This window comes from Dendrobates tinctorius, unplaced genomic scaffold, assembly GCF_039654945.1.
Source record: "Dendrobates tinctorius isolate UK_male_01 unplaced genomic scaffold, ASM3965494v1 ptg000231l, whole genome shotgun sequence".
NCBI lineage: Eukaryota > Metazoa > Chordata > Amphibia > Anura > Dendrobatidae > Dendrobates > Dendrobates tinctorius.
The window spans coordinates 9,929,960-9,951,180 of record NW_027361898.1 but is presented as its reverse complement, the minus strand read 5'-3'; the positions used below and the strand labels follow the sequence as shown (position 1 = coordinate 9,951,180).

At 45.0% G+C, this 21,221-nt stretch overlaps 1 protein-coding gene across 1 annotated transcript in view; it reads left to right on the top strand.

Moving 5' to 3' along the window:
• LOC141059900 (relaxin receptor 1-like) overlaps positions 1 to 21,221 on the top strand; it is a 532,911-nt gene that overhangs the window by 431,807 nt on the left and 79,883 nt on the right. The window contains exon 13 of the mRNA XM_073556105.1: positions 16,969 to 17,040. Within this exon, the coding sequence (XP_073412206.1) occupies positions 16,969 to 17,040 (72 nt within the window). The remainder of the gene's footprint in view (positions 1 to 16,968; positions 17,041 to 21,221) is intronic.

Genomic DNA, 21,221 nt, shown 5'->3' with positions numbered 1-21,221 from the left:
CTTCCATGTCCTCAGTGGACCCACCAGCCTTGGCTTGGGCCAGCATATCCAGGAAGGGGTCTTCCACCCCATCCTCGGGCAGGTTGCAGACCGGTAGGCCGAAGACTTCACGTTCATGATGAGCCTTCATCATGTTGACATGAAAGGCCTTTTATTATTATTATTATTATTTATTTATATAGCGCCATTAATTCCATGGTGCTGTACATGAGAAGGGGGTTACATACAAAGTTATAGATATCGTTAACAGTAAACAAATTTACAAATGACAGATTGTTGCAGAGGGGAGAGGACCCTGTCCTTGCGGACTTACATTCTATGGGAGAGTGGGGAAGAGACAGACGGTCAGGGGTGCAGCAGCTCTGGTGGTGATGAGGCGGCAGCTCAGGCGGTGGTGAGGTGGCAGAATGGTTATTGCAGGCTGTAAACTTTCCTGAAAAGATGAGTTTTCAGGTTCCGTTTGTGGGATCCGAGGGTGGTGGATAATTGGACATGTTGAGGCATGGAATTCCAGAGTACAGGGGATATTCGGGAGAAATCTTGGAGGCGGTTGTGTGAGGAACGAATAAGTGTGGAGGAGACTAGGAGGTCTTGGGAGGATCGAAGATTACGTAAGGGAAGATATTGGGAGATTAGTTCAGAGATATAGGGAGGGGAAAAGTTGTGGATGGCTTTGTAGGTCAGTGTTAGTAGTTTGAACTGGATTCGTTGGGGAATTGGGAGCTAATCGAGGGATTTGCAGAGGGGAAAGACAGGGGATTAGGGAGGAGAGAGGTGGATTAGTCAGGCAGCAGAATTGATGACAGACTGGAGTGGTGCAAGAGAGTTAGCAGGGAGGCCACAGAGGAGAGTGTTGCAGTAGTCAAGGCGGGAGATGATGAGGGCATGTACAAGAGTTTTAGTAGATTGAGGGCTGAGGAAGGGACGGATTCTGGAAATAGTTTTGAGTTGGAGGCCACAGGAGTTGGCAAGAGTTTGGATGTGTGGTTTGAAGGACAGGGCAGAGTCGAGAGTTACTCTGAGGCAGCGGAATTCAGGTGCGAGAGAGAGCATGATGCCTTGTGGCTACCCCGAGCGTGGTCAAGCAAGACCACGTATGTGACCGGGTTGAGCTGTTGGTGGATGACGTACGGGCCTTCCCAGGCTGCCTGAAGCTTATCCTTTGGTATGGGGACCAGCACCCACACCTTTTGACCCACCTGGTAAGTCCACTCCCGGGCGTTCTGGTCGTACCAGTGCTTCTGGTCAGCCTGAGCCTGCACCATGTTGTCAGGCACCAACTTCGTCAAGGTCTGCATCTTGTCATGGAAGCCCATGACATAATCCACCATAGACACTTCAGAGGGGTTTGGCTCATCTTCCCAAGATTCTCTTACCAACCCAAGGGGTCCTAGGACACACCTGCCATACTGGAGCTCGAAGGGGGAGAACCCCGTTGAGGCCTGAGGAACTTCTCTGTAAGCGAATAGCAGGTGTGGAATGTACCGCTCCCAGTCGCATCCTCGGGCCTCAATAAGCATGTGGAGTATCTGTTTGAGGGTACCGTTGAAGCATTCACACAAACCATTGGTCTGTGGGTGATACGCACTCGATACCAGCCGCATCACCTGTATTTTCTTACAGAGAGCCTCCATTAGGTGAGACATGAATTGGGTCCCTTGATCGGTAAGCATCTCCCTGGAAAATCCTACCCTTGAAAAGATGGTCACCAGTGCATCCACCACCTTATCCGCCCTGGTTGAGGACAGAGCTACTGCCTCTGGGTACCGGGTAGCGTACTCTACCACGGTGAGAAATGTATCGCTTTCTAGAGCTGCTGGGGATGGCCAGCCAGCGGGCCCACAATGTCCACCGCGATTCTCTGGAAAGGCTCCTCTATCACTGGCAAAGAGATCAGGGGAGCCTTAAGAGCAGGCCCCGCCTTCCCCACTTTTTGACAGGTGATACAGGAGCGGCAGTATTCGGTTATGTCTGTCCCCATCTTGGGCCAATAGAAGCGTTGAGACAGCCGGGTCTTAGTTTTGCTGATCCCCAAGTGTCCAGCAAGTGGAATCTCATGGGCAATACGTAACAACTCAACCACTCCTTTTGGGATTCTCTGGGTACTGTCTCCTGGTACAACCTTCCTCGAAGAAGAACACCCTCTCCTTATCAATCGCGGATGTGCGCGTCTCGGCAAGGTATCTAAATTTCTCCAGGCTCGCATCTAAGTGCAGAGCGGCCTGGAACTACTGGCTGGATGCAGACAGAAGTGACGTCATGGTCCCTTCTTTACTGGGACCTGCTCTGGGTCCACCTCTGGTTCAGTCACTCCTGTAGCGGAGGAGGGTTCAGAAGGCAGGGCGCTACCTGCGTTCCGGGAACTCTGACTGCGGGTGACAGCACCTACGTAGGCTGCCTCCCTGGGGATTTCTGCAGACACATCAGCCGGTGCTGCTATGGGCTCTACCTCTCCATCCGCCCCCAACATTTCAGGAGCAGTGCTAATTATGGGCCAGTTACCTTCCTTGGTAGCACTGGTCAGTGGCATGGCATCACCTTCCTCACGGTTCCCATGCACCTCCTCATTTCCTGTAGCACTGACACTTGCTCCTGCTAGGGGTTCCTCAGCCGTCTCACTCCGCAGAGCGATAGAACTGAGCACTCCTGTACCTGTGGACACATCAACCTTTGCAGAAAAATGTTTATCAGGTTCAACTTGCACATTTACAACATCATCAGCATCCAAAAAATGGTTATCAGATGCATCATTACTCGATAAGGCATTGTCAGGTAACACATTCAGTTTCCAATCATCATTATCATCATCATCAGGGTTAACTTTACTATTATCAGATTGGGGAGGGGTGTCAGGGACGTAGTATGCAACCATCTTCTCCAAATCAGTCCCCAACAAAACATCAGTGGGCAGGTTTTTGGACACCCCCACTTCCCTCACCCCACTCCCGGCACCACAATCAAGAAAAACCCGGGCCATCGGCAAGGACCAGTGGACGCCCCCAATCCCGGTGACAGTTAGGGTTTTCCCATCAATCATCTCTTCACGGGTCGCCAGTCCGGGTCGGATGAGGGTTCGTTTGGCCCCGGTGTCCTTGAGGCCTCTAGTGGGACTGGTTCCCACATGGACGTGCTGCATGTTGTCATCAATGCTTCCAACCACCCCACCCACCAAAAGAACAGATGCGTTGGGCCCGGGGGCCTTAGGCTGGGGGATTTTTCTGCCTCTCCGGTAAGGTGGCACTGAGATGACCAGTCCGATTGCAGAAAAAACACCTGCGAGTGTCTGAAGTAGGCCTGGTGTTGGCAAAAGAGACAGGGCCTCCAGAGGGACGGCTGGCAGGGGCACAGGGGTTGGTTGCAGGCTTACCCCCTCTCCAGCTGGCAGTGACTGGCTTCCGAGTCTCCGGTTTCCGGTTGGCCTCATAGGTGTCGGCGATCTGCACTGCTTTTTCCATATCCGTTGGCTCTCAGTCCAGTATGAACTATCGGACCTCAGCTGGGCAAAGATGAAAGAACTGGTCTTTGATCATCAAGTATTTCAGCAGTTCAAAGGTATCCACTGACAGTCCGTGGATCCACTGGTCAAAGTAGGTCCTGAGTCCTTGCACCAGATCACTATAACTGTCGTGTGGGCCACGTTGGAGGTTCCGGAACTTCTTTCGGTATACCTCAGGGGTCAGCCTGTATTTGGCGATCAGGGCCTGCTTGATGGCGTCATAGTTGTTATCCCACTCTGGTGGGACAGAAGCAAACGCCTCCAGAGCTTTGCCTTTTAGCACTGGGATCAAGTACCTGGCCCATTGGTCCATAGGCAGCTGGTACTGTCTGCAGGCTTTCTCAAAAGCCCGCAGAAAAGTGTCCAAGCTGCCATCCTTTTCCATCACGGGAAAATGCTCTGGCCGGGGCTTCGGTATCTGAGCGCTGCTGGGCTCACCGCCCTGTGCTGTGGAGGGTATCACCAGCTGGGCCAACTGCAGTTCATGGTCTCTGCGTGCTTGGGCCTCTTGCTCAGCTCTCTCAGCCTCCCACTGCTCGTCCTCTCACTGGGCTTGCCGCTTGGCTCTCTCAGCCGCTTGCTGGATCAGCTGCATGAGACTGTCTGTATTGCAAGTGGGGCAGTTTTGTAGGGCCACTTGCAGATAGGGTTCCATGACTACCGGGCTGCAGGTCAGGCTGGTCTGCACCAGCTGGACCTCTGCAACTGCACCATTGGCACTGGTGCTGCCTTCTGCGCCCTGGCTCTTCTCCCATTGCACCAGAGCCGCGACCAACTGGCCTTTGGTTTTGTCGGCAGCGTCCATCTGGTTTGCCGTGCACAGGGCCCTAAGGGCGTCCTTCTTAAGCTGCTTATAATAAGATTCTCCCCTCGTAGCCATGGTTGCCAAATAAAAGATAGGATAGAAAACCAAAGAGAAGGGAGGAGGTAATCATAAGTACATATAATTGTCTCAGGACTAATAAACACTGAGTCCGTTCTCCAAAATTTTTGCTGCAGGATCCTCTGAAGAACCGTGCAACTCTTTAGTGAGAGGAATGATTGCTCAAACCAGATCACTAATGCTCTATGATCCCACCGTTCTGCCGCCAAATGTCAGGGATAGGGGGTATTTGAACTTTGGCCGTACACGGTTATCACATGCGCAGGGGGGCTTATCTTAGTTATCCCACTGCTGCCACACCGTGATGAAAAAACAGCAAGCCAGTCTTGCCCTAACAATTTACCGCAGGATGTTTTGAATTCCCTGGCTCAGACTTCTGAGCCAAAGCTCCCTCTGCTCCCTCCGGTGGTTACTGGAGATAGTGGAGCTGGCCAGATTGACAGAGGCCTGCCACCTGATGATGATGATGACGATTGGAGATCTGGGGTTACTGATTGGAGTATTTAAGTCTTCAGAATTCCTTCAATCCCTGCTGGTGATTGCTTTCCTGTGCATACTGAGGTCTGATGTCTCCTGCCCTGAACCTGCATTGTTCAGCTAAGTGGTTCATTTGCTAATCCATTGCATCTGATCTGGTTTTGTCTCTCTCTGCTTGTTGTGCGGGTTCAGCTTGCTCCTCTGGGGGCTGTGCTGGACCACCACTCCATATGTTACAGCCTGTGTCAGTTTGTTCAGTCCCCTGTTATGTTGGACTCTTTTGCTTTGCTTCCAGTTCATACCGGAGTGCTGATATAGTGGGGGCGAAGTCGTGTGACTTCAGTGTTTTTTTTGTACATCAGACATGGATTTTTCAGAGTTTTTGCATGATTGCAGACAGTGTCTTTCCTTTCCTATCCTATCTAGTCAGTTTGGGCCCCATCATTTGCTCAGTCTATTTTTCTGCCTGTGTTTGTGTTTCTTCTTGTCTCACCGGCAATATATGTTTGGGGGCTCTCTATTCCTTTTGGGGTCTGCTCCAGGGCAGTTTAGATTTCACCTTTCTTGCTTTAGGCTTAGTTAGCTCTCCGGCTGTGACAAGGCATCTAGGAAATCGTAGGTACGCTCCACGGCTACTGCTAGTTGTGTGGATAGGATCAGGGGTCTGCAATCCGCTTAGTTACCAACTTCTCTGGTTTTCTGGTGGCTTAGCCTGTTCCTGCAATCCTCCTCGGTGACCCATTCATAACAGAATCACCGGCCATACTGTAGACTCTAGGGTACTCCAAAGAAGGAAAGAATTGTAAAAAAAAAAAGAAAAAAGTGTCAAAATTTTTTTTGTATATTTTTTCCTCTTTTTCTCTGGGGCCGTAGGAGGATTTTTTGTCTAAATGGAGACTAAGCAATTGTCCGATCATGTTGAGCAGCTTGCTGCTGAAGTGTGGGGAATTTCTGCCTATCTCGCTCAATCATCTGCTGTTGAACCAAAAATCCCTACTCCTGATGTGTTTTCTGGGGATCGGTCTAAATTTTTTAATTTTAAGAATAATTGTAAACAATTTTTTGCTTTGAAACCTAACTCATCGGGGAGCTCTGTGCAGCAGTTTAAAATTGTCATCTCCCTGCTGCGCGGTGATCCCCAGAATTGGGCTTTTTCTTTGACACCCAGAGATCCTATTCTGGGTAATGTGGATGCATTTTTTCAAGCCCTGGGGTTGTTCTATGATGAACCTAATGCTATTGATCAAGCTGAGAAGATCTTATAGGCATTGAACCAGGGTCAGGATTCTGCAGAGTTATATTGTCAAAAATTCCGAAAGTGGGCGGTCCTTACTAAATGGAATGATGATACCCTAGCAGCTCTCTTTCGGAAGGGTCTGGCAGAAACCATAAAAGATGTTATGGTGGGATTTCCTGTCCCCTCTGGTCTTGATGACTCTGTCATTGGCCATTCAAATTGATCGGCATTCACGTGAACGTAAAATTACACGAGAGGCGGTGCCGCCTTTCGAACAACCTTCTGAACCCATGCAATGCGATAGGATTTTGTCTAGGGCACAACGTCAGGAGTTTGGAAGGTGTAATAAGTTGTGTTTTTTTTGTGGGGACACCTCTCATACTATTTGTCTGCCCTAAGAGAGATAAGCGTTTTGCTCACGCATTTGTGGTGGGCAGTGTACAGCCTAAGTTCCTTTTGGCAATTACGGTACCTTGATCTGCTCCTTGTCTACATTTTCCGCTAAGGCTTTTGTTGATTCAGGAGAAGCTTTGAATCTGATGGATTTTGACATTGCCAAACGTTGTGGTTTTCCCATGATACCCCTGCGGACTCCTATCCCTTTGAGGGGTATTGATGCAGTTTTGGACCCAGGTGATAATGCAGGTCGCCCCGGACCACCAAGAGAATTGTACATTTTTGGTGTTGCACAATTTGCATGATACTATTGTTCTGGGTTTTCCTTGGTTGCGGTTTTAGGGGGCGAAACATCCAAATCCCTATCAGACCATCCTCTTCACCTTTAGGTGCTGTTTTTTTTTGTGGCCAAGAAAGATGGCTCATTAAGGCCATGTATTGACTGTCGTTCCCTTAACAAAATCACTATTAAATATCAGTACCTGTCACCCCTGATTTCTGATTTATTTTCCAGAGTTAAAAGTGCCTGTTGGTTTACCAAACTTGACCTCAAGGGGGCGTATAATCTTATTTGCATCAAGCACGGGGATGAATGGAAGACGATGTTTAATACCCCGGAGGGACATTTTGAGTACCTGGTGATGCCTTTTGGGCTCACTAATGCCCCTTCCGTCTTCCAATCTTTTATGAACGATATTTTCTGGGACTTTGTGGATAAGTTTTTGATCATTTATCTGGATGATATTTTGATCTTTTCCAGTGATTGCGATTCTCATGTGGAACATGTCCGGACTGTGTTCCGGATTTTGAGGGAAAATAATGTACTCTGTATGTTAAGGGATCGAAGTGTCTCTTTGGTGTACAGAGGATTTCGTTTTTGGGATTCATTTTGTCCCCATCTGCTATTGAAATGGACCCAGCCAAGGTATAGGCCATTTATGATTTGGTTCAGCCCACTTCTTTGAAGGCTCTCCAGAAGTTTTTGTGTTTTGCTAATTTCTAACGTAAATTTATAAGTAACTAGCTGAAGAGCCCGGCGCTGCCCGGGCATAGTAACTAACTGTGGTTAGTTATAGCAAATTATAATTATCCTCCATCCCATAGTCCCGTGCCCATATACCCATCATACATATCCACGATCCCATAGGCCCGTGCCCATATACCCATCATACATATCCTCCATCCCATAGTCGAGTGCCCATATACCCATCACACATCTTCCATCCCATAGTCCCATGCCCATATACCCATCATACATATTCGCCATCCCATAGTCGAGTGCCTATATACCCATCACACATCCTCCATCCCATAGTCCCATGCACATATACCCATCACACATCCTCCATCCCATAGTTGAGTGCCTATATACCCATCATACATATCCTTCATCCCATAGTCCCGTGCCCATATACCCATCATACATATCCTCCATCCCATAGTTGAGTGCCCATATACCCATCACAAATCCTCCATGCCATAGTCCCATGCCCATATACCTATCATACATATTCTCCATCCCATAGTCGAGTGCCCATATACCCATGACACATCCTCCATCCCATAGTCCCGTGCCCATACACCCGTCATACATATCCTCCATCCCATAGTCCAGTGCCCATATACCCATCACACATCCTCCATCCCATAGTCAACCATTATGACATCATAATGAGCGGCGGCGGGGCTTTCAACCTATGATGACATCAGCGTCACCATGGCAACCATTGTGACATCATAATGAGGGGAGGGGCTTGATACGCACACACTGTTTCCCCAGTATGCAAATAGGGGCATTATGACATCATAATGAGGGGCGGGGCTTAACACAATCACACTTTTTCCCTCAGTATGTAGATAGGGGCAAAATTGTTTGGTGAATTGGAACACGCGGGGTTAAAATTTCGCCTCACAACATAGCTTAGGACGCTCTCGGGGTCCAGACGGGTGACTGTGCCAAATTTTGTGGCTGTAGCTGCGACGGTGCGGATGCCTATCCCGGACATACACACATACACACACATACACACAAACATACACACATACATACACACTTTGAGCTTTATATATTAGATTTTTCTGGTATTGTTAAGCCACTGACTCATTTGACCAAAAAGGGCGCCGATGTGGTGAATTGGTCTCCAGAGGCAGTCTCGGCATTTCAGGAGCTTAAGCGGAGATTCACTTCTGCTCCGGTTCTGCGGCAACCTGAAGTCTCACTCCCATTTCAGGTGGAGATGGATGCTTCTGAGATTGGTGCAGGAGCCGTTTTGTCCCAAAGAGATCTGGTAACTTCTAAGATGAATCCCTGTGCCTTCTTTTCTCGAAAATTTTGCCCAACTGAATGTAACTATGACGTGGGGAATCGGGAATTGTTGGCCATGAAATGGGCATTTGAAGAGTGGAGACATTGGTTGGAGGGAGCTAGACATCAAGTTGTGGTCCTCACCGACCGCAAGAATTTGATTTATCTTGAATCAGCCAAACGCTTTAATCCTAGGCAGGCTAAGTGGGCCTTGTTTTTCACGCCTTTCTTCCGGACACTAAGAATGTTAAGGCGGACGCCCTTTCCAGGAGTTACTTTGCGGATTCTCTTGATGTGACCGAGCCTACTACCATTCTAAATGAGGGTGTAGTTCTTTCCGCCATCTCTCCTGATTTGAGACGTGCCCTGGAGGAATTTCAGGAGGATAAACCAGAATGATGCCCTATGGGAAAATTGTATGTCCCTGACCAGTGGAGGAAAAGAGTAATGTCTGAAATTCATTGCTCAATGTTGGCTGGTCATCCAGGTAGCTTTGGTACCAGAGATTTGGTGAGTCGGTCTTTTTGGTTGCCTGCCTTTACTCATGATGTCAGGAATTTTGTGCAGTCCTGTGGGACTTGTTCTCTGTCCAAGCCCTGTTCTCGTGCTAGTGGTTTCTTGATACCCCTGCCAGTGCCCAGGAGGCCGTGGACCCATATCTCAATGGATTTTATCTCTGATCTCCGTCTCTCAGAGAATGACTGTTATTTGGGTGATCTGTGATAGATTTTCTAAGATGTTCCATCTTGTACCGCTCCCAAAGTAGCCATCGTCTTCTGAGTTGGTGCCTGTGTTTTTACAAGTGGTTCGTCTGCACGGGATTCCTGAGAACATTGTGTCGGACAGAGGAGTCCAGCTTGTTTCCCGTTTTGGAGAGCTTTTTGTTTCAAACTGGGAATTCAGTTGTCTTTCTCCTCTGCATTTTATCCTCAGACCAATGGGCAGACTGAGAGAACAAACCAGACTTTGAAGTCCTTTTTGAGATGTTTCATATCTACTGATCAGGATGATTGGGTCTCATTTTTGCCATTGGCTGAATTCGCACTAAACAATAGGGCTAGTTCTGCCACTTTGATGTCTCCTTTCTTTTGTAACTTTGGGTTTCATCTTTGATTTTCTTCGGGGCAGGTGGAAGCTTCTGCCTGCCCAGGTGTGGATTCTGTGGTAGAGAGAATGCAGCAGATTTGGGACCAAGTAGTGGATAAGTTGTCCCACTCTCAGGAAAAGGCCCAATGGTTTTCCAACCATCATAGGACCACTGGTCCCTGGTTTAAAGTGGGTGATATGGTTTGGTTGTCCTCAAAAAATATTCCAATGAAGGTTGCATCTCCAAAATTCAAGCCAAGGTTTATTGGACCTTATAAGATTTTGGAAATCCTTAACCCCGTTTCTTTCCATTTGGCTCTTCCAGTCACCTTTAAGATTTATAACGTTTTTCATAAATCTTTGTTGAAAAGGTTTGTGGAGCCAGTAGTTCCCATGGTGGTGCCCCCTGACCCTGTACTCGTTAAGGGTAATTTGGAGTATGAGGTAGAGAAGATATTGGATTCTCATCTGGCTAGATGGAGACTTCAGTACTTGGTCAAGTGGAAGGGTTATGGCCAGGAGGATAATTTTTGGGTCTCTGCTGCTGACATCCATGCCAAGAGATTGATTTGTGCCTTTCACCGGGCCCATCCTGATCTGCCTGGTGGCGTGGATGAGGGTTCGATGACCCCTCCTCAAGGGGGGGTACTATTGTGAATTCCCTGGCTCAGACTTCTGAGTCAAAGCTCCCCCTGCTCCCTCCAGTGGTTACTGGAGGTAGTGGAGCTGGCCAGATTGACAGAGGTCTGCCATCTGATGATGACGATTGGAGATCTGGGGTTACTGATTGGAGTAATTAAGTCTTCAAACTTCCTTCAATCCCTGCTGTTGATTGCTTTCCTGTGTATTCTGAGGTCTGATGTCTCCTGCCCTGAACCTGCATTGTTCAGCTAAGTGGTTCATGTGCTAATCCTTTGCATCTGATCTGGTTTTGTCTCTCTCTGCTTGTTGTGCAGGTTCAGCTTGCTCCTCTGGGGGCTGTGCTGGACCACCGCTCCATATGTTACAGCCTGTGTCAGTTTGTTCAGTCCCCTGTTATATTGGTTTCTTTTGCTTTGCTTCCAATTCATACCGGAGTGCTGATATAGTGGGGGCGAAGTCGTGTGACTTCAATGTTTTTTTGTATATCAGACGTGTTGGATTTTTCAGGGTTTTTGCGTGATTGCAGACAGTGTCTTTCCTTTCCTATCCCATCTAGTCAGTTTGGGCCCCATCATTTGCTCAGTCTATTTTTCTGACTGCGTTAGTGTTTCTTCTTGTCTCACCGGCAATATATGTTTGGGGGCTATCTATATCTCTTCCTTTTGGGGTCTGCTCCGGGGCAGTTTAGTTCTCACCTTCTTGCTTTAGGCTTAGTTAGCTCTCCGGCTGTGCCGAGGCGTCTATGGCATCATAGATAAGCTCCACGGCTACTGCTAGTTGTGTGGATAGGATCAGGGGTCTGCAATCCGCTTAGTTACCAACCTCTCTGGTTTTCTGGTGGCTTAGCCTGTTCCTGCCATCCTCCTCGGTAACCCATTCATAACAGCAGGGGTTATTTTAGTCATCCCACTGCCACAACATATCACGAACTGCTGGGATTTATGTATTTCCCACTTTTGGTTCCGCTTTGGAACTTGCAGCTCTCTGGCACCCCCTTACCCTCAGGTCAGTCAGGGAACTGCACCTAGGATAATTAGTCGCCAGATGGGCCACGTGATGTGCACTGGCTATTAGGCACACTGCAGCGAGGGAATTATAAATGCTTTGGCCGAAGCCACACAATCAGCTTATAATACCCCTTCCGTCACTGCCTGCTAGCCGACCTAGCCCAGAGCACACTTCGCCACCACCAGCTTCCAATTTCTCTATTAATATTTAGAATTAATAAAGGGGTATGAAGTCAACCCAAATTAATAGCGCAAAAGTTCAGTATAGAACATGGAGACAAACTAGTAGTTTTGTATTTACTCCAAAAGGTAGCCAGTGTTTACAGAAGGTATAAAAAGATTTTACAATATGAGACAATTAAATTATGTACAAAGCAAATACAAATAAAAAAGAGGATTAGCAGAAGAAATAAACTCACATATTTCTTAGCTCATTTCAGGCAAAACCATGCTGGTGGGAGGAGCCAGAAATCACAAAGCATTGAGGGGTCTGACTGCAGCAGCTTCCCAGGCTAGAAGTGACTGCAGACTGAGGGGAAGTCCCTTATACCTTTGGGCTTGTGACATCACTAAAGGGGCTGGTTTGTTGTGGTCCCCCCCTGCTTTCAGAGTTACAATCTGGCTAAGAAACTTATAATAATCAAATCTCACAGAGAGTATCTCGTATAGAAACGCACATAGTATTATCTTATTCAGCTTGTCGCTGGTGTTCATTCAAAACCAAACACGAAGCATCCGGCTGCCCCAGCTGCGCAGGAATCCACTTCTCGGATTCTGCTGGTGCTGGAATCTAGCAAAAGGTGCTGAAGGGAAGCTCTATCGAAGTATGTCCCCATATGTCATTATCATATTTCTGTCACTGATTGGGCTCTAGTTATGGCCTCTTTAATATCTCATATACAGTATATATATATATATATATATATATATATATATATGAGAAGCACATGGTCTCTTTTGGACAAAGGACTGCTCTGACTAATTAGCATTCCTTAGGGGGGAGGGTGGAACAGGAAGGAGCGAGTGAGGAAAAAGTGTAGTGTTACAAGCTGTGAGTGAAGATGTGGGCGGGGAGAAAGGAAGGGGGGGTTGAATCTACTGCTTGTGTGAGTGTGAATAGAAGAGTCTGGAATGTTCCAGAAAATGTTATAATAGGGAAAAGTACATGATACTTTACATTATTGTTACACAGTGTTTCTGGATTCTGTCGCTATATGGCTTCTTACTTGGATGATAGAGCTTTAAGTTGCATTTATGGATTGCACAGTGAACTGTGTTCACAGAAAATGATTCCCTGAACTATTCCTGAGCTCATGAAGTGATTAGCATACCCGAATCTTGTTTTTTTTTAATGCAGTGCCACCCAGGTATCCATAGATCACGAGCATCCAATATTGACCGTTAGCCTCTGAGATGTGTTGCTGTCATCAAATGAAATGTAAAAGTGTCTAATTTTCATCTTCTGATCTGTGTTCTATGTTCTGTTGTGAATATAATATATCTATAGAGATATTTCCAAAGCAATGCATTCTTGTTTTCTTTACATTTTGCATTTCGCCTAGGGATGAGCGAGTATACTCGTTAGCATTTGGTACTCGGCGAGTAATGCAGTATTTCACTACTTGCCTTGCAATATTCAGCACAGCCCGCACAGTCCCCACACAGCCCAGCACAGTCCCCGCACAGTCCCCGCACAGTCCTGCACAGTCCCCGCACAGCCCAGCACAGTCCCGCACAGCCTGGCACAGTCCCGCACAGCCTGGCACAGTTCCCACACAGTCCAGCACAGTCCCGCACACTCCCGCGGATTAGCAGACCATAGTTTCCAGATGGTGCACATGCAAAAAAGGAAGGGGGCATTATCCACGCACAATTCTCTTTCCAACACAGATTTTTTTTCTATCATGTTTTAAAGATAATCTATTAAATTTGTTGTTTTTAATATTATTTTCCTCTTGAATGGGTTTCTGGAAATTTACCATATACAGATATAATTCTAAGAGTCTGCTCTTTTTCAGTACTTACTGTACATTCAAAGTGCAGTACTAGAGATAGATAAATGTTTTGAAATTCGAATTTACCAGGTTCGATTTGCAGTCAATCGATCTGCCACAAACCACAGTATTGCAAAGTTTGAGGTGTTCTAGGACTGTATAGCTTTTTAACACAAACGCAGCATTATTAATGTCAAAGTGACCTCCCGCAAACATAAAAACAGATGATAACCCAGTAGTATCCAGTAGCCCGTTCAATAAGACATCACACTGACAAATTAAACACATTGACATTTGAAATTAAAAAATGTTCCAAAAAAATAGCTTTCCTTTAGTCATTCGTGATCAAGAAAACTGTTCTGTGTAGAATACTAAAGCAAACTGACAGGCTAGTAGAGAACATTATCCTGATCTGATTGAAATGAGTGATGTGCCATATACAGTGCATTGAAAATGTATTCATATAAAAGTCAACATAATTAGTAAATTGAGTCCACCTGTGTGTAATTTATTCTCAGTATAAGTACAGCTGTTCTATGAAAACCTCAGAGGTTTGTTTGAGAACATTTGATCCCTATCAAACAGCGTCACGAAAACAAATGAACACACCAGATAATTCAGGAATAAATTTGTGGGGAAGAGTAAAGCAGGGTTAGGTTATAAAAAAAGCAGAAGCTTTGAACATCTCATGGAGCAAAAATGGCATAAAGAAAGCCATTTATGAAAACAAGCCTTAAGAAGTCCAATTTGCAGTTTACAAAAAGACACGTACGGAATACAGCTTGCATGTTGAAGAATGTGCTCTGGTCAGATGAGACCAAAGTAGAACCTTTGGGGCTAAATGCAACAACATTGCACATCACCCTGAAAACACCATGCCCACTGTCAAACAAGGTGTTGGCAGAATCATACTGTAGGGATGCTTTTGTTCAGCAAGGACTAGGAAGCTGGTCAGAGTTGATGGGAAGATGGATGGAGCTAAATACAGGACAATCCTGGAGGATAACCTGTTATAGTCTGCAAAACACTTAAGACTGAAGCAAAAGTTCACCTTCCATGTGCAAAGCTGATAGAGACAGATCCAAAAGACTTGCAGCAGTAATTTCAGTGAAAGATGATCCTACAAAGTATTTTCTCAGGAGGGCTGAATACAAATGCACATCACAATTTTCAGATGTATATTTTTAAAAAATTTAGAAAACCTTGTATCATTTCCTTTATATTTTACAGATATTTGTTACTTTGTGTTGATATATCACACACAATCAAAATAAAAAACATTAAGTAACTTTGTGGGTGTAAAGTAATGTGGAAAAATTCATGTGATATGAATAGTTTTTCAGCAAACTATATTCCATACCCTCAGTTATCTCCTCACTAATAATATACCGTACTTGCAGGAGGCAAAAGAAACCCATGATTAGCATTACTACTGATGGTGTCTATGGGGGTTGCTATTCTGCTACTATTGTTCCCACATTTTTAGCTGTGGTATGGGTTTTTTCTTTATTTCATACTACTCCGTCCATTGCCACTTTTTGTATTGTAATGCATTTTGTACAACACTATAATTATCTTTTGACAGTTTTTTCAACCCCAATTATTCAACCCTTGTCAAAGAGAAAATAACAAGAAATACCACAAAAAGCAAAATGTGGCAGCAGGCCGCAGTATAGATGTGGCATGTACAGTTATCAAATTAGATTAGTAAAACAGGTATGCGAAAACAGACATGCACAGTTAAAAGTCTGCTTTTTCCCCATTTTTTTCACAATATTCAACCCATATTTTCCAAAAATGACATAATATGAAATGCTAGAAAGATACATATCCAGAACCTTGCACTTGCAACAGGGTGCTGTATTGATGTGGCATGTATTGATATGGCATGTATGAATGTAAAACTTGACTAGTAAAACAGATGCGTAAAAATAATAGTTGGCGACATGCACACTTTCTGAAGTAAACAGGAACAGCTAAATGTCTGGATTAATGGGAATTTTCTTTGTATTTTTTAAAAAGTAATTACCATATGTTGCAGATTATAGGATGCACCGAACCATAAGATGCACCCAAAATTTTGGTGTGCAAAATAAAATGGTGATGCGTCTTATATTTCCTATTAACGGTATTGCCTGGGGGATGGCTTCGGTGAAGCAGAGTCACATTAGGCAGGGTGGCTGCTTCAAAAGGCCGGTGATGTCAGGAGCTTGTTTCACCGAGATCTCAATCTACATATGTGTCACCTATGGTAGTCATTTTCCTGAAGCCCACCATAAGGATACCATTGGGAAAATGGGCTGCGCTCACCGGCCCTGACACCTTCTGAGATCCCAGGCTCCGCAGCATCGCCCCAGCCTCCTGAAGCAGCGACCCTGCTTCCTGTGACCCTACTCCATCGCTGCCAGCACCCGGGGAGCTCAATTCCGATTTATAAGATTATTTTCCCCCATTTTCATCCCAAATTTGGAGGGGAAAATAAGTGCGTCTTATAATCCGAAAAATACAGTATTCCCCATTCACAAAAAGGGATTATAGAAGAAATGCATGTGAATACTTTTATGCACAAAACAGACAAAGTATTTTAGAAGTGATACCTTTACAGGCTAACCAGAACATTATATTTGCAGCTTTCAGAGCACTGCAGGGTGTTATTGCTCTCACTCTTCAGCAGTTTGTAAGCACTCATGGTCAGTGGGGTCCTCTCTCTCTTCCCTTTGTTATTTATTTTTCCTATTTACAGAGACTGCTTACCACTGGGGCTGTCAGCCACTTCATGGCTATAACTATTGCCACAACATGGCACCTGAGCTAGAAATTATAGGAAGGCGGTGCCAAAATGAAATTTCTGTCCCGAGTGTATGAAATGTATTCCCCGTGTTTGCGTGGCTTTTCCCTTGGTACTCCCGTTTCCATAATGATAGGAAATTTAGATTGTGAGCCCCAATGGGGACAGTGATGATGATGTCTGTAAACCGCAGTGGAATTAATGGCGCTACATACAGTAAGTAAATAAAATCAATAATGCCTCTAGTGTCACTGATTTGAGCATTATGAGACGGCATCATAGGAAAAGTAGTCTATGATTAGTGGAACCATATCAGAGGAAAGAAGACATCAAGATGGCCCACAACCCAGGCATAGCACATTAACTAAAACAGGTGTACACAAAGCATACACAAAAACCTCTACCTTATTCATCAATAATAGTTTATGCTTGCCTAACAAGAAAGATACAATTAGCTGGAGTGTTTCTTTATATAAATTATATCAAAGCAATCCAGTGGCATGGCTATAACATAAACTTCCTGGATACATTACCATGTTACCCCTACCATCATGTGTGTACTCCAGGTGAGAACCTAGGTTGTAAGCCAATTGGGAGAAGTGGGTTCAGTGGCTTTGATTAGCAGGTACTTAATTTTATCATGTTTCTATTTTAAAGGAATATTTCCTTCAACCCTCTGAGCCACATCCCCTACAATCAGTTTGATCTTTTGACCAATCTTCAGTCTCTGTAAGTACCATGACCTTGGCTGACATTGTTGTTATTGATATGAGTAGAACACACCCAGATATATCATGTTCACAGCAAATCCTCATCTCCATGGACAACTAATCCGACCTGGAAAAGTCACTGACAGTGTCAGTAATGCTACAATTTTATCATAACGTCACTGTGGATATATTGGGTATTAAATAGCACAGTCCATTTACTGAACCTAGACTCATAGTAGATCAGCTGTAATGTGGGTCATTGTAACATGAGATTGAAAGGTGCACAGACAAGCTGAATCTGTAACGTATGGAGTGTCACACTTTCCACAAACATGGCTTGTGACTCACCTTGTGGGTTGTGTTATTGACAACAGCACTTGTGGCTGCAATCATTGGACTTAATAATTCTTATAAAATGTTACAGACATTAGATGACAACATCTCACATTAGTATATTATTATTATTGTTATTATTATTACAACTTCAAATGTATAAAGATCAACTCAAAATTGAGAGTACTCAGTGGTTGATACCTTTTAATGGCTAACTGAAACCTCTCAATTCTGAATATTCTTCTATCTACTGGCTAACAAAGTACAAAGATCTACATCTTTCCTCTTTTCTCAACATTCAGAGTAGAAGCCTGATATCACATTGTATCAGCATTTGCTGCTCAATATCATAACATTTTGCTAGTATCCAGATTTATAATTGTACACCACTTTTCAAATTATTATGCAAATTGGATTTAAGTGTCATAAAGAAGTAATTTGGTGTTTTTAAAATAAACTCATGGACGGATCTTTGGATCACTGAAATCAGTCTCAAACACCTGTGATAATTAGTTTGCCATGTGAGCCCAATTAAAGGAAAAAAACTTAAGAAGGTTGGTCCCTATTATCAAGCAGACCACAGGTTTTAAGCAATATGGGAAAGAAAACGGATCTGTCTTCTGCCGAAAAGCATCAAATAGTGCAATTCCTTGGAGAAAGTGAGAAAACATTAGATGTTTTACAAAACATAACTGTGATCATCATACTGTGAAGAGATTTGTGCTTGATACAGAGCACAGATGGGTTTGTGCAGATAAAAGCATAATGAGGAAGGTTTCTGCCAGAAAAATTCAAAGGATTAAGAGAGCAGCTGATAAAATAGTATTACAAAGCAGCAAACAGGTATTTGAAGCTGTTGGTGCCTCTAGAGTTCCATAAATATCAAGGTGTAGAAACCTCTAAACCCTTGTACTTTTGGCCACTCCTATACAGAGCTCACAAGCAGAAATGGTTGCAGTGAGCCCAGACATACATGAAGACTAATGTTAAAACTCTCTTGTATACTGATGAGTGCCGTGCAACCCTGGATAGTCCCAACAATACTTCACAGAAAAAGGAAAGTCCAGCTCAAGGAGTAAAATCCAGAATTTTCTTTATTTATTTCATTAAAATACAAGCATGGCTGCTATAGTCATCATTGCGGTTTTTACCCTGACATGGGATAGTCGCACAGAGAGTGCCCAGGAGGTTCTGTACGCGTTTCGAGCGGTATACGCTCTTATACTCTTTCCGGGCACTCTCTGTGCGGCTATCCCATGTCAGGGTAAAAACCGCAATGATGACTGTAGCAACCATGCTTGTATTTTAATGAAATAAATAAAGAAAATTCTGGATTTTACTCCTTGAGCTGGACTTTCCTTTTTCTGTGAAGTATTCCAAGACGTCCAAGTGAGGGGTGAGCAGAACTAAATCCTTTTTTCTCCAATGTGTATAGTCCCAGCAATGTTGCAACGTCAGAAAGGAGGTGATGGAATTATGTTTAGGGACGGAATCATGGGGAGAGAGCTTGTAGACCCTTTTAGGGTCCCTGACGTTGTGGAAATGACATCAGCAAAGTATATAGAGTTTCTAATTGACTATTTTCTTCCATGGTAAAAAAGAAAAAACGTGCCACCCGTAGCAAAATCTTCTTTATACAGTCATTGTGTGCTATGGACAAAAAAGGCAAGAAACTCATGGGGTGGCCACCATCCTCCCCTGATCTCTCCCCATTGAAAACCTTTGCAAACAAAAGATCTACTGTATATGGGTGGGAGGCAGTTCACATGAAAACAGCAGCTCTGAGCGACTATTTTGACATCCTGCAAACAAATTCAAGCAGAAACTATCCAAAAACTTCCAAGTTCAATGGATGCAAGAACTGTGAAAGTGATATCCAAGAAGGGGTCCTATTGGAGCGCCCCGCAGGGCCTTAGGTTACTTGGTACCGGGCCGGTCAGGTTCTTTAAAGGGGATGTCACAGTGGCAGTGACCCCGTCCATGGCCCTGGGTGTCCGGTAATTAAAATAAAGGATAATTATGTGGTGTTTGATCGTGATACCATCCATGGTGTTCGGCAATAGGTGGCCAACGCTGCGGTTTTGGTCCACTGGGGCTGTTGGTGACGTAGCGAAGATGGTTCAGCTCCCCATGGGTAGAGCGGGGCCCCAGGGCAAATATCTTTGATGGTTCAGATGGTGGTGAATGTTGGGGTGCAGATGAAAAGTGAAGGACACAGAGAGGTGCAGTTTTCTTTACCTTTTACATGAAAGTAGATGCAATCTGGGGTACCACATACAGAGGATGGATTGAGTCCTGCTCGCCTGGAGGCATTCAGGGGATCCATCCTGCCAGGTGGGGTTGGGGACCTTCTTTCTGTGCTCTGTTTTCTGGACCCTGCTGCTTGTAGCTAAGCTGCGGCCATCTCCTGCTTGATGATTGCTAACCTGTATGGCTATCAGCGTGAGCCTATATCACGGGCGCTGTCCTTTTCACTGTCAGCTCTTGGTCTGCTGCTGTACCTTCAGTTGTTCAGTGTGGCCAAGGAACTTGCAGTACCCTGCACTTCAGTTCGACTGTCAGTGCATAAGCTCCTGCCCAGCCAAGGACTCTGGCGTCCCTTTTATCAGCACTTCGCTCTGTGGTCAGCTATATGCAATTTTAGTTCCCAAGAACCCCTTGACTCTGCTCCTGACCCTTCCCTCTCCACAGACCAACTCCAACTGTCTTGTCATGAGCTCCAACTCCTCCCGTTTCCATGACAACTCTCTTGTTTACTCTCTCAGCTGTCTTCTTATTGACTCACCAACCCCAGGCCTCCAGGCATCACATCACCCCTTACAGGGAGGCAATGTCACCGTGGCAACCGGACACTGGGGTGCCACATTATGTTATCATGTAACTTGGTCTGTTAAGATTTTTTTTATTGAACAAGGTTTTGATTTCAGTAAATGTGACCTCTTAATGCTGCAAATTCAACAAATGACCATTTTCAGTTCCTTGCAACCTATAAAATTTTTGGAAACTATCATGCATAAAAGTTTTTGAAAAAAATCCTGTTATCATTGAGAGATTTGTCCAATTAAATTTTGTTTATTCTCTAATGGTTGATAATTTGAACATTATGCTAACTCATTTACAACAACCATTTAGGAAAATCTGAGAAAAATAGCATTTGCATAATAATTTGGAATGAGGTGTATATTTGCACTCGAAGGCCAACCTTGTTAGAAAGGCATAAGGAAAGTTGGTCATATGTATCTGATGAATGACAGCTGACTGTTATCTCTTCCTCCGCCAAATTTATGTGTTTTCAATGGCAAGAGAGGAGAAAGCTGTGCAGACGGCTCTGACAGCCTCGTATCTTCTAGATAACAAAAGGGTCTGACGTTTGAACTCACACTTCTATCCATCTGTTGGGGGAGAAGGCAGACCCCTATACACATGTGGGTTGCCCTCCCAGGGCTGTGGGCTTTACTCACAGTCTGATGCAGGAAAAGGTGCCCACATCCGTGCCGTGTCCTCCGGGTCAGGAGCTCAGCAAACTTCTAGGCAAGATGAAGTACTCCTTTCCAACACTCCACCAACATATGTGCCTTTTCTGAACGTCTCCCTCTTAGCGCCTTTAGTGAAGTACTCACAGTACTGAGTTACACTGGAGTTCCTCCTGTCAGATGTTTCTATGAACTCTACTTGCATGGCAGACAGCTGTAGCCTACTTCGGGGACTCCTTACTACCTAGTCCCGTCGCTCTTAGCTGCTGTTGTGCCCCCAAGTCTGGTGTGGGAATAAAGCGGTGACAACATCTATTCCTCCGGTGTCTGCTGCAGGACCATTAGTATCCATACAACCTCGGGGACCGGACCCCGGCCTTGCGCTTAGAACTTG